This window comes from Musca vetustissima, unplaced genomic scaffold, assembly GCF_032173495.1.
Source record: "Musca vetustissima isolate MV318-11 ecotype Yass unplaced genomic scaffold, APGP_CSIRO_Mvet_v1 utg114709, whole genome shotgun sequence".
Taxonomy (NCBI): Eukaryota; Metazoa; Arthropoda; class Insecta; order Diptera; family Muscidae; genus Musca; species Musca vetustissima.
The window spans coordinates 3,438-17,642 of NW_026883877.1; the positions used below are offsets into that span (position 1 = coordinate 3,438).

General features: G+C 35.8%; 2 protein-coding genes across 2 annotated transcripts; one reads left to right on the forward strand and one right to left on the reverse strand.

Annotated features, from left to right (window-relative positions):
• Positions 1-6,672: 6,672 nt before the first annotated feature.
• On the reverse strand, positions 6,673-8,430 carry LOC133330870 (uncharacterized). Its single transcript, XM_061539274.1, has one exon. It carries the CDS (start codon positions 8,428-8,430, stop codon positions 6,673-6,675), a length of 1,758 nt encoding a protein of 585 aa, XP_061395258.1.
• An 859-nt stretch (positions 8,431-9,289) lies between these two features.
• Positions 9,290-10,357, forward strand: LOC133330871 (uncharacterized). Its single transcript, XM_061539275.1, has one exon. The coding sequence runs from the start codon at positions 9,290-9,292 to the stop codon at positions 10,355-10,357; it is 1,068 nt and encodes a 355-aa protein (XP_061395259.1).
• The last annotated feature ends 3,848 nt before the right edge of the window (positions 10,358-14,205 follow it).

Genomic DNA, 14,205 nt, shown 5'->3' on the forward strand with positions numbered 1-14,205 from the left:
CCAGGTTTAAACCTTCCACCTCTTCGAGGGCCACGTCGGATTTAGTCATAAAAGCTAGGTAAAAGTCGAGTAACTTTATTCACAACTATAGCTTCCATATCGACTGCACGATTGTAAAGTTCCGAGAAAAGAGAAAGGGTACATAATAAATTGGAATTTGCCACGATTTGTCCCCCTAAACCCCTTATTTGATAACTTTTACACTCTGTTGGGAGTAGGAGATGTTGTTGTAATCTTTTTGAAATGAATGATCTTTCAGATCCTTGGTCTAAAAAGGCACGGGCTTTAAATATATCGCCATTATGACGAATGGTAACAATTGCGGTAGGCAACAAAATATTTTCGTTTGTTGAAAAATTATTGTTTGTAGCCATATGTGTAGATGCTTGAAGAACTGATGGCTCTTCACACTGGGAAGAAGTTGTAGGAATATCATTTCCCAAGTTGTGAGATGATGTGCTTACAAAGTTTGCCTTGGTAGTAGGAGTAATATTTTCGGAGTTTTGTTGTGATTTGGAAGTAGGAAAGTGCAGCAATGTATGATGGTTTCTTTTGCATTCCATACAAACAAATTTGCTTTTGCAGATAAAGTTTCATGAGGGAGTTTTGTGGAACATAAATAGACGAGAATAGGATCCCAGTCCTTGGTTGAAATGTTTTGCGCTTGTAAGGCTGCTAGACAATCATTTATTGATGTCTGTATTTTTTGTAGAGATTCACTGTTCTCAGAATTTATTACTTTTAAGTTGAACAAAATCCGGAGTTGGTTGTCAACTAGACTTCTCTTATTCTCATAACGAGACTGAAGAGCTTCCCACGCTAGAGAAAAGTTATCTCCACACAACTTGTATTTGTGAACAATGCCAGCAGCCTGACCTTTAACTTTTAGACGTAAATAATAGAGCTTTTGTACAGAAGTAAGTTGGGCATGATTTATGTATACCGCTGTGAACATATCCCGAAATGAGGGCCATTCCTCATATCCGCCTTGAAATATTTCAGTGTCACAGGGTGGGAGCTTAATGGAAGCGTAGTTGTTGTGATGATCGGGTGTATTTCTCATAGAAATATTTTCTGGGGGAACAACAAGTGTTTTTTGCAAATCTAATAGTTTAGCCTTAGAGAAGTGAAACGCTTTTGTACATGCGGAATATTTTTCTTGGGCTGATTCCTTAAAGTTTTCATCGATTTCTTTGGCATAAGTGAAAATTTTCCGATACGACTTTTGAACATTTGCCCATCTTTCACTTAGATCTTGCAGAACAACATCTAATGAAGAATCTGTATGTTCAGTGGTGGGAATCTTTTCTAACCCAGATGTAAACATAATTAAATCATCGGAGTCAAAAATGAAATCGCCTTGTGCATTTTCCATTTTAGCAAAGAGATTTCCACTGAATTTATTTGAATATCGAAATATCTGGAATATCGCAATATAATTGTTCTAATTCAATATATGTATTTGTATGATATATATTGTGAACAAAACTAAAACCAATACGTATGATCTTCCCAGATAGCAAAGTACAACTATATCAGTGGAATATGTAATTGCTTGATTGACAAAATCCACAGGGGGAAGAGATAATATCAGTAAATAAGAAGAGATTTAAAGTTGTTGAGTTCAGTTCCAAAGATTCTGATTATAATTTGAAATTGTTTGTTGCAGAACTTGAGATCTGGAACTCATAGATGTATTTCATATATTATATCATCAAATTCATTCACAGAAACCCCATACAATTCATTTGAGTAACAAATTTATATATTCTTCTTGAATTGAGATATGCGTTCTTCATAAAAAGAGAACAAATCATAGGTAAATATTTCTACAAATTTACAACGTTTGTAACAACACTATAGTTCAATGGTGGGTAAAATTTCTCTTAAAATATGTTGAAGGGAAAATAAAAACAAGAATTATTCTCCAGAATATATTTAATTAATTTTTTTTTTTATAATAAATAATATCCTAAGACGCTCAAAAAATTAATTCATCAAAAAAATTGCGGAAAATTTTCCATTAGTGTTGATTCTTCTTTTGTTAATGTTAAGAGAACGCATCAACGCTGGTGAGTATGGCTTTCCAACTTTGCTATAGTTTCTTCCACAATCAGCAAAAACAAAGAGCACGCTAAATGAGAATGTAGTTAATAAAGAGATATATTCTCCAACGCTATTTGTACTCTTTGTAAGCACATAGAGAGACATTTAAATGCATTGGAAACGTTTCGTTTCTTCACTCATTGAAAATGTAGGTAAAAGAGAGAAATATTTTATTTGTGCGTGTGTGTTTTTTTACTTTTTTATGAATATATTGTGTTTGAAGAACAATGATGGGCAAAATCTATCTTAAAAATATTTTAAGGGAAATTAAAAACACAGAGAATTCTGCGGAATTTAATAAATTTATAAACATAAATGATATTTAAGCAACTGTAAAAACACCATCATTCCAAAAATTGGGAAAACTCGTGGTTACTGTTTATTTTCGTTTTAACAACAACAAATTTAAAGAGAATGCCTCACGCAGCTGTGTCTGCTTGCCTAATTTTGCTGTGGAACAATGGTGTACGGAACAAAACTAATAGGGAGTGAGTTCACTACAAAACGACTGGCGAAAAGAGAAAAGTAGGGTTTTGGGCTGTTTTGGACATCTGTATTGTGGAACGACACCAAGTTTGATAGAAGTGTTCTCTCATGTATTCACCATTTAACTCTCTTAAATAATTTGTTATTATGATGTTAACGGAGTTCATATGATCTCTTCATATGTTTCTTTATTTCACCAAGTTATTTTGCAATATAAATTATGTTATGGTTTTATATGCTTTCCTTGTACAATAATTCCCTTGTACAGAAGGAATTGTTGGGAGAGAAAAAAAATGTGTTATAAACAGTATGTGCAGAGAATATGAATCAACCGAAACCAATCGTACTCTTATTAACGATGTGTGCCAAAATCAAATCGACATAATTGTAGTGCTAATGATTATTCTTACAAAAAATAATATGTTAACAAAGTTGGCGAGTGTCCTTCTTTATGATGTTCAAGAACTTTAGCTTATAAGAAATTTAAATGAGAATTATTTATAAATTTGTGAAAGGGGTCGCTAATCGGACTGTGGATAATTGTTATATTTAATTATTACTGTTTTATAGAACGGATACAAGATTTTTAACATAAGGTGATTATGAATATGAATGCATATTCAGATTATGCTCGTGGAGTACATGGATATACATTTGTGAATATCGACTTACGTGGTTTTGTGGATATCAACTTTTTGCTTTGCAATTGTTAGAAATCGTCTTTTTGTTCACACTGAGACCCTTGGGAGCAGTGATCTCGCTTTTTTGCTGTCGGTGAGAGGAATTTCCACAGACTTCGAGGACGATGGTTGTGTGAATCTTCTTCCTTTTTGTGTAATAAAATGGGTTTTCACTGGTTGACTGACGTAATTCTGACTGGCAATCCCCAAGTGTTGCTAGTGGAAACAAATTGGAAACGTGACGGCGACGAATATCAATGTTGCTTGAAATCGAAGATGTCAAGAAGTCAATGGCTTAATAACATTGGTAGATGGGAAATAGAACTGCGATTAAACTCAGCGTTACCTTGCATCGATATCTCCACAAAACATTTGGCTCTGTTGTTGGTGTTATTGTGTCAACTTATAACAGAAAATGTTGCAAATTATCATTGCCGACGACCTGTGAATCTGCCGTAAATGATGGGAAAGGTTCAGACCATCTTCGGATAAGCTCAATGTTGTGCGCGAGTTTTTTTTTCTGGAATTCTTTGCGGATTTAACTTGAGGTTATGTTCGGAATTTGGTGTTGTTTTCCATTATAAGTTCACCACAATTTTTTTTTTTTTTTCCGGCCAAACTTCCACAATTTATATATTTTTTTTTTTTTTTGCTTTTCGCTGTGTATTTTTGAGAAAAAATGTATGTATTTTTTGTTTCTTTATTTCTTTTTTTTTGATATTTCAGTTTAAGTTTTGTGTGACATGTGATTGCAAATGTCAAAATTGCGAATCTGAAGAACAATGACAATTCACAATAACGATGATCGTGTTACCGTATTGCTGTTAAATGGAGTTGTGATAACAATATTGTTCAGCAGGTGTCATACGGAATCCAACTTTTGGATATTAGAATTATGACGAATCTTACGATTCTTTTTTTTTTTTTTTGTATTAATGATTTTTTTTAATGAATGTTATTTCATAGGTTGATTTCAGTGGGTTTTCGAAGGACCATGATTAATGTTAAACCTCTTTAACATTATGGAAGCATGTGGGAGTAAGTAGAATCTACACTTTAAGCAGTTGAACTAAGGTTCAGGTTTGGAGAACTAAGGTTCTAATGGAAGACCGGTCTAGAGTTAGGACTCAGGTCCTTAATGTGGATAACTTACGGAATTCGGGCTGTTTTAACGAACCAAATATAACAATTCGGTATTCCAACTTACATATTCAGTATGTACTTTATTTAGAGTTGTAAATATTGTAAAGTGGGATCCGTGCTGTTGTTCGCTTGAGTGGTAAATCCAGAAGAAAGTGCCATTTGTCATAATGCACACCAGCAACCACAAAGATGGTTGAACAAAAGCACGGATAAAACATAGATTTACAATTGTTGCCATATTGACATATACAATAATGGTAAATTAATTCATGGTTGTATTTATCGAGTTACAAGGCAAATTCAAATATTTTCAATACAATATTTTGACTTTAGAAATTCATTTTGTTTTGTTTGTTTAAATTAATTTCAAATCTTAAATTATGATAAACTACTTTAAACAATATTTTTAAAAAATCCACGCCTTGTATGGACCCTTGGTGGGCTCTTAAAAATATTTTTAAAAAATCCACGCCTTGTATGGACCCTTGGTGGGCTCTTAAAAATATTTTTAAAAAATCCACGCCTTGTACGGACCCTTGGTGGGCTCTTAAAAATATTTTTAAAAAATCCACGCCTTGTATGGACCCTTGGTGGGCTCTTAAAAATATTTTTAAAAAATCCACGCCTTGATGGGCTCTTGGTGGGCTCTTAAAAATATTTTTTTAAAAAATCCACGCCTTGTATGGACCCTTGGTGGGCTCTTAAAAATATTTTTAAAAAATCCACGCCTTGATGGGCTCTTGGTGGGCTCTTAAAAATATTTTTTTAAAAAATCCACGCCTTGTATGGACCCTTGGTGGGCTCTTAAAAATATTTTTAAAAAATCCACGCCTTGATGGGCTCTTGGTGGGCTCTTAAAAATATTTTTTTAAAAAATCCACGCCTTGTATGGACCCTTGGTGGGCTCTTAAAAATATTTTTAAAAAATCCACGCCTTGTATGGACCCTTGGTGGGCTCTTACAAATATTTTTAAAATAAGCCGCCCCTTATATGGACCCTTGGTGGGCTCTTAAAAATATTTTTAAAATAAGCCACGCCTTGTATGGACCCTAGCTGGGCTCTTAAAAATATTTTTAAAAAATCCACGCATTGTATGGACCCTTGGTGGGCTCTTAAAAATATTTTTAAAAAATCCACGCCTTGTATGGACCCTAGCTGGGCTCTTAAAAATATTTTTAAAAAATCCACGCATTGTATGGACCCTTCTTGGTGGGCTCTTAAAAATATTTTTAAAAAATCCACGCATTGTATGGACCCTTCTTGGTGGGCTCTTAAAAATATTTTAAAAAAATCCACGCCTTGTATGGACCCTTGGTGGGCTCTTAAAAATATTTTTAAAATAAGCCACGCCTTATATGGACCCTTGGTGGACTCTTAAAAATATTTTTAAAAAATCCACGCCTTGTATGGACCCTTGGTGGGCTCTTAAAAATATTTTTAAAAAATCCACGCCTTGTATGGACCCTTGGTGGGCTCTTAAAAATATTTTTAAAAAATCCACGCCTTGTACGGACCCTTGGTGGGCTCTTAAAAATATTTTTAAAAAATCCACGCCTTGTATGGACCCTAGCTGGGCTCTTAAAAATATTTTTAAAAAATCCACGCCTTGTATGGACCCTTGGTGGGCTCTTAAAAATATTTTTAAAAAAATCCACGCCTTGTATGGACCCTTGGTGGGCTCTTAAAAATATTTTTAAAAAATCCACGCCTTGTATGGACCCTTGGTGGGCTCTTAAAAATATTTTTAAAAAATCCACGCCTTGTACGGACCCTTGGTGGGCTCTTAAAAATATTTTTAAAAAATCCACGCCTTGTATGGACCCTTGGTGGGCTCTTAAAAATATTTTGAAAAAATCCACGCCTTGTATGGACCCTTGGTGGGCTCTTAAAAATATTTTTTAAAAAATCCACGCCTTGTATGGACCCTTGGTGGGCTCTTAAAAATATTTTTAAAAAATCCACGCCTTGTATGGACCCTTGGTGGGTTTTAAAAAATATTTTTAAAAAAATCCATGCCTTGTATGGGCCCTTGGTGGGCTCATAAAAATATTTTTAAAAAATCCACGCCTCTTAAGGACCCTTTGGTGGGCTCTTAAAAATATTTTTAAAAAATCCATGCCTTGTATGGACCCTTGGTGGGCTCTTAAAAATATTTTTAAAAAATCACGCCTCTGGTGGGTCCTTAAAAATATTTTTTTTTTTTAAATCCCACCATTAAAAATATATATTTTTTTTAATTTTTATTAACGAAGCTCTTTATTTTGCGCAAATTTTGTAACAAATTAATTCGAACATAAATGCTAAGAAACCCAATCCCGAACCAATGGCCACAATTAACCAAATCCAATAGAAATCCTGCACCACCAATACCTTGGCTGCCCTCTCCGGATTTGGATCACGTATCGAAATCCATTTCAATCTCAACATATCCGAAAAGGTGCTAGAATGCCATGCCTGTATTAGCCCCGCTGCATGGACCTGATGTATCAGATAATTCAAAGGTTCCTGATAGGGTGAATTAAATTGCAAACGAAATCCCCAGGGTAGAAGACGAAATACGGTTAGGCCATCCGAAGTGCAGAATACCTTGTGGGTAAAATATTGTTGCTTCTGCCTATACATTTCCCAGAGGGTAGAGGAACTATAGTATCCATATTTGGTATTGAAACGATGCCGATTATCCTGAAAATAAGTGGAATTTTGAGTGATGACCAGGGAGGATGTTAGACCCTCAATGTGTGGCAGAATATATTGGGCCTCAATGGCATCGAGTAGAATTTTCAGGGGGGATTGTTTCAGCTGTTCCATATTTTCAATTTGTTGATGATAGGTTGGATGGGTGAAAAGGGTCTGCACTCTGGCCGAAAATTGGGTACTCACATTCAGACCGGCGAAGAATAATAAAAAGTAGACCAATTTCAAGCCCTGCAGTTGGGTCTTGCGGGCCACAAATGATTGTCCCAACACGCCGGGTAGAATGTGTTCATTCAGCAGGAAACTTGTGGGTCTCCAGTGGCGAAGGAAGGCATAATCGTATAGGGAGTGGACCAAGGATAACAACACCGTACAGATTGTTATTGAACAGAAAAAATTCCAACCCAATAGAATATTGAAAACCTCACGTATGGTGCGCGGTTGGGCACAGGGTACCATAAAAATACCCTGAGCCACATCGAGAGGATATGACATATTTAGCCATTTTTCTTCGGGTCCGGTATCAAGGACCATGGGTATATCCAGCTGTAGCTCTTCCAACCTATCATTGATAATGGTGTAGTGGGTGGGCTTACCCAGTACCACTTCTGGGTACATTTCCAGCTTGGCATTGAAATGTTCCGCAAACAACATAACCATGCGGGGTATGAAGCCATTAAGGCGTAACTCCTTTGTCTTGGGATCTCGAAAAAGTAATGCTCGCGGCGGGGTTTGATCGGTGTAGGTGAGTAGGGATTTTTGTTGCATATTCCGCCAATGTTGAGGATAGAGGATGCCAGAGTTCCAGGCTTGCCAATGATATTCGGGATAGGGTTTTAGCATGACGAACTGGTAGTTCTTCTCAAGGGCCACTTTCAAAAGCACATTTGTCATTTTGTAGATCTCACATAGCTCTCGAAGTTCCCGCATAAAAATTTCCAAATTTTCAATATTTTCCGCCAACATAAGAATTCGTGTCTGACGTATATAATTCAATATTGCAGAGGTTAGATTCAGGAATTTTGCATCCATGGATCTTTGCATGATGAGGACACACAAAATTTCGGCATTGAATTTTTTCTTATACACAAAATCTGGCATCTCCTTGGTCACGATTAATTTGGGTATCGGACTTTCGAAGAGGTCTTGAAATTTGGAGGTTTCTACATTCTGGTCATACACAATTAACAGGCTATCGAAGTTACGTTCCTTATGAATTTTTTGTAACAAATTGGAGTTGTTGTGCAGCTGGCTCTCGACATAGGCACTGAGTAGAGGATATCCGCACAAAATCAAAACTAATTTCCAAAAATTCGACATTGCGATAGAATGGCAAACGCGAAGTGTTTACCATGTTCCGACCGTCTTCATATTTATATACGAAGTGAAAATACCTGCAGTTCTCTACAGGTGCGGAATTTCCCTGGCCATTGTTTGGGGGAAAATGTCCTTAGGCCTTTGTTACTGAATACCAACAATGGCCATTGTTCTTAAAGATTGATGTCAGATTAGAGAGCTGTCAACTTGGCAGATAGGATTCAACGAAAGGATACAAACTAAGGCGTAGATTTTTTAAAATTAATTTTTGAAGGCCTTAACCAAAATAAATTTTTTGTGGGACCCTTGAAAAAATATTTTTAAAAATCGAAGCCTTGTATAGACCACTATTCCTCGTACAAAGGCCAGGAAAATTATGCACCTGTTGAGAAGTTAATTTGGAATTTCCGACATTTTTTCCAGCCATATATAAATAAGAGGAACGTCGGAACATGAAAAACACTTCTAGTTCGCTATTCTCACCAAATGTTAAATTTTTGGAAAATCATTTTAATTTTGTGCGGAACTGCACTCGCAAATTTATGTGGAACGTAAATTTGATACCCTGTTAATTGTATATGACCAGTATTTGGAGACCTCTGAATTTCAGGACCTCATCGAATTTCCGTTGCCAAAATTAATTGTGATCAAGGAGATGCCAGATTTTGTGTATAAGAAAAAAATCAATGCCGAAATTTTGTGTGTCCTCATGATGCCAGGATCCATGGATGCAGACATCCTGCATCGAACCTCTTCAATATTAAATTATATACGCCAGACACGAATTCTTATTATGGTGGAATATATTGAAAATTTGGAAATTTTTATGCGGGAACCTCGAGATCTATGTGAAAACCACAAAATGACAAATGTCCTTTTGAAACCCCTATCCCGAATATCATTGGCCAGCCTGGACCTCAGAGACCCTCTATCCCCAACATTGGCGAAATCTGCAAAATCCTTACTCACTTTCACCGATCACACCCCGCCACGAGCATTGCTTTTTCGAGATCCTAAGACAAAGGAATTACGCCTTAATGACTTCATACCCCGCATGGTTATGCTGTTCGCAGGACATTTCAAAGCCAAGCTGGAAATGTTCCCAGGTGTGGAAATGGGTAAGCCTACCCATTACACCATTATCAATGATAGGTTAGAAGAACTGCAACTGGATATGCCCATGGTTCTCGATACAGGACCTGAAGAGAAATGGAAGAATATGTCATATCCTCTCGATGTGGCTCAGGCTATTGTTTTTGTACCCTGTGTCCAACCGCACACCATACGTGAGGTCTTCAATATGTTATTGGGGTGGAATTTTTTCTGTTCCATTACGATTTGTACTGTCCTATTGCCCTTGGTCCACTCACTATACGATTATGCCTTCCTTCGCCACTGGAGACCTACTAGTTTCCTGCTGATTGAACACATTCTACCCGGGGTGTTGGGCCAAGCATTTGTGGCCCGCAAGACCCAGCTGCAGGGCTTGAAATTGATCTACTCTTTGTTATTCTTCGACGGTCTGAATGTGAGCAGCAAATTTTCGGCCAGGGTGCAGACCCTCTTCACCCATCCCACCTATCATCAGCAAATTGAAAATATGGTACAGCTGAAACAATCCCCTCTGAAAATTCTACTTGATGCCATTGAGGCCCAATATATTCTGCCGCACATTGAGGGCCTAACATCCTCCCTGGTCATTACCCGAAATTCCACATATTTTCAGTATAATCGACATCGTTTCAATACCCAATATGGCTATTATAGTTCCTCCACCCTCTGGGAAATGTATCGGCAGAAGCAACAATATTTTACCCACAAGGTATTCTGCACTTCGGATGGCCTAACCGTATTTCGCCTTCTGCCTTGGGGATTTCGTCTGCAATTTAATTCACCCTATCAGGAACCTTTGAATTATCTGATACATTAGGTCCATGCTGCGGGGCTGATACAAGCATGGCATTCTAGTACCTTTTCGGATATGTTGTGATTGAAATGGATTTCGATACGTGATCCAAATTCGGAGAGAGCAGCCAAGGTATTGGTGGTGCAGGATTTCTGTTGGATTTAGTTGATTGTGGCCATTGGTTCGGGATTGGGGTCCTTAGTATTTATGCTCGAATTAATTTGTCACACACATTTGAATAAATTATTTCCCGACACATTCTCTCGTTTGTAGGTAAACATCTGACCCTTAACATATGTTGTTTGCCTAAAAGTATGCACTGAAATTTTGATGCCACATCATCAATGCCTTTGTGCCAATGACACGAATGATGAGAGGAATCTGATTCAGTTATTACCCAAATCATCATCACTAACCGGTATTTTGAATTACCTGAGAGGGTGACAGAGTAAATTTAAATGTTAATACTGCACTGCGCATAATCTTCTCAGGGGATGTTGAAAGTCCACAGAATCTCACACTCGCAAGGAGATGTTTATCTTCTTTGGTACGGCTGAGGTCAGCCTGTAACTATTTTAATGGACATGACTGTAGATGGAATTGAAACACATTTGAACGGAAGAAAAAATAGTCGAACATCTGGTTTCGTGGCGTATACGTAATGTCGATACGTATACGCAACCTATACCAAAAAATGGAACGTATACATGTTGTCGTTACTTATACGCAGCATAGCCCCAAAGGAGAATTTTAAAATAATGACAAAAGGACAATGAAAACCACATATTTTATGAAGTGACCCATCCTCACCTACTGTAGCGTAAATTTTATTGGCCTTTTATTGGTTACATCGCCATTGAATAATCAAATAATTTTTTTATTGTTCCGTCATAAAGTTCTGACAACATTAATTCTAACCCCACAATCGTATGTGTTCCGCTATTAGTTAATAAATAACCAGCCATGTGGAAGCAACTAATTTTTCTACTGCTCACAAATTCTGTGATGGCTCAAAAAATCTATAAAATTCCATTGCCACGGGAGATACACTATAACTTGAGTGAAATTCGAAATCTGCGGGATCTAATGGATTATGGCATTATCGAACCCTCCGCATTGCCGATATCAAAACGACCAAATGATTACTATTGTATACCGAAGTATTTGAAACGAGACAACAATTTCAATTATCCAGGGTGCCTGAGACGCTACCTGCAGAAGATGATTATTGAGGATTGAAAGGTTTTGAAAAAATGCAATTTTTGTAATAAATAATTTTGTAAAATAAATAAAAAAATTATCGTACAAAATCCACTGCTTGGTCAAGGCCTTGAAAAATTGTTTTAAAAATATCCAAAATTAAAAAAAAAAAACTCCAAAAATTGATTTAAAAATATCCGAACTTAAAAAAAACCACTCCAAAAATTGATTTAAAAATATCCGAACTTGAAAAAATACGCTGTGCCAAATTTCGTGCAAATCGAAAGATATATAGGGACTTTGGTGCACCATTTACATAAAATCGGACGAAAATATATATGGGAGCTATATCGAAATCTGAACCGATTTCAGGAAACTTATCACACATCATTCTAGATCTAATTCATTACTCTGTGTTAAATTTCGTGCAAATCGAAAGATATATACGGACTTTGGTGCACCATTTACATAAAATCGGACGAAAATATATATGGGAGGTATATCGAAATCTGAACCGATTTTCACGAAACTCAGTACACATCATTCTGGACCTAATTCAGTACCCTATGCCAAATTTCTTCCAAATCGAAAGATATATAGGGACATTGGTGGCCCATTTACCTTAAATCGGACGAAAATATATAGGGGAGCTATATCTAAATCTGACCCAATTTTCTCGAACTCAATTCAGTACACTACGCTAAATTTCGTGCAAATCGAAGGATATATAGGGGCTTTGGAGCAACAGTTACATAAAATCGGACAAAATTATATATGGGAGCTATATCTAAATCTGAACCGATTTCTCGAAACTTGACACACATTATTCTAGCCTCAATTCAGTACACTGTGCAAAATTTCGTGCAAATCGAATGATATATAGGGACTTTGGGACACCATTTACCATAAATCGGACAAAACAATATATGGGAGCTATATCTAAATATGAACCGATTTTCTCCAATTTCAATAGGGTGCGTCCTTTGGCCAAATCAGTGAACTGTGCCAAATTTCATCCGAATCTAATCATAAATGCGACCTGTATTTTAAAAATCCACGCCTTATGTAGAACCTCCAAAAAATAAATTTAAAAATCCACGCCTTATGTAGAACCTCCAAAAAATAAATTTAAAAATCCACGCCTTATGTAGAACCTCCAAAAAATAAATTTAAAAATCCACGCCTTATGTAGAACCTCCAAAAAATAAATTTAAAAATCCACGCCTTATGTAGAACCTCCAAAAAATAAATTTAAAAATCCACGTCTTATGTGGGACCTCCAAAAAATAAATTTAAAAATCCACGCCTTATGTAGAAGCTCCAAAAATGAAATTTAAAAATCCACGCCTTGTCTAGAACCTCCAAAAATGAAATTTAAAAATCCACACCTTATGTAGAACCTCCAAAAAATAAATTTAAAAATCCACGCCTTATGTAGAACCTCCAAAAAATAAATTTAAAAATCCACGCCTTATGTAGAACCTCCAAAAAATAAATTTAAAAATCCACGCCTTATGTAGAACCTCCAAAAAATAAATTTAAAAATCCACGCCTTATGTAGAACCTCCAAAAAATAAATTTAAAAATCCACGCCTTATGTAGAACCTCCAAAAAATAAATTTAAAAATCCACGCCTTATGTAGAACCTCCAAAAAATAAATTTAAAAATCCACGCCTTATGTAGAACCTCCAAAAAATAAATTTAAAAATCCACGCCTTATGTAGAACCTCCAAAAAATAAATTTAAAAATCCACGCCTTATGTAGAACCTCCAAAAAATAAATTTAAAAATCCACGCCTTATGTAGAACCTCCAAAAAATAAATTTAAAAATCCACGCCTTATGTAGAACCTCCAAAAAATAAATTAAAAAAATCCACGCCTTTAAAAAATAAATTTAAAAATCCACGCCTTATGTAGAACCTCCAAAAAATAAATTTAAAAATCCACGCCTTATGTAGAACCTCCAAAAAATAAATTTAAAAATCCACGCCTTATGTAGAACCTCCAAAAAATAAATTTAAAAATCCACGCCTTATGTAGAACCTCCAAAAAATAAATTTAAAAATCCACGCCTTATGTAGAACCTCCAAAAAATAAATTTAAAAATCCACGCCTTATGTAGAACCTCCAAAAAATAAATTTAAAAATCCACGCCTTATGTAGAACCTCCAAAAAATAAATTTAAAAATCCACGCCTTATGTAGAACCTCCAAAAAATAAATTTAAAAATCCACGCCTTATGTAGAACCTCCAAAAAATAAATTTAAAAATCCACGCCTTATGTAGAACCTCCAAAAAATAAATTTAAAAATCCACGCCTTATGTAGAACCTCCAAAAAATAAATTTAAAAATCCACGCCTTATGTAGAACCTCCAAAAAATAAATTTAAAAATCCACGCCTTATGTAGAACCTCCAAAAAATAAATTAAAAAATCCACGCCTTATGTAGAACCTCCAAAAAATAAATTAAAAAATCCACGCCTTATGTAGAACCTCCAAAAAATAAATTTAAAAATCCACGCCATATGTAGAACCTCCAAAAAATAAATTTAAAAATCCACGCCTTATGTAGAACCTCCAAAAAATAAATTTAAAAATCCACGCCTTATGTAGAACCTCCAAAAAATAAATTTAAAAATCCACGCCTTATGTAGAACCTCCAAAAAATA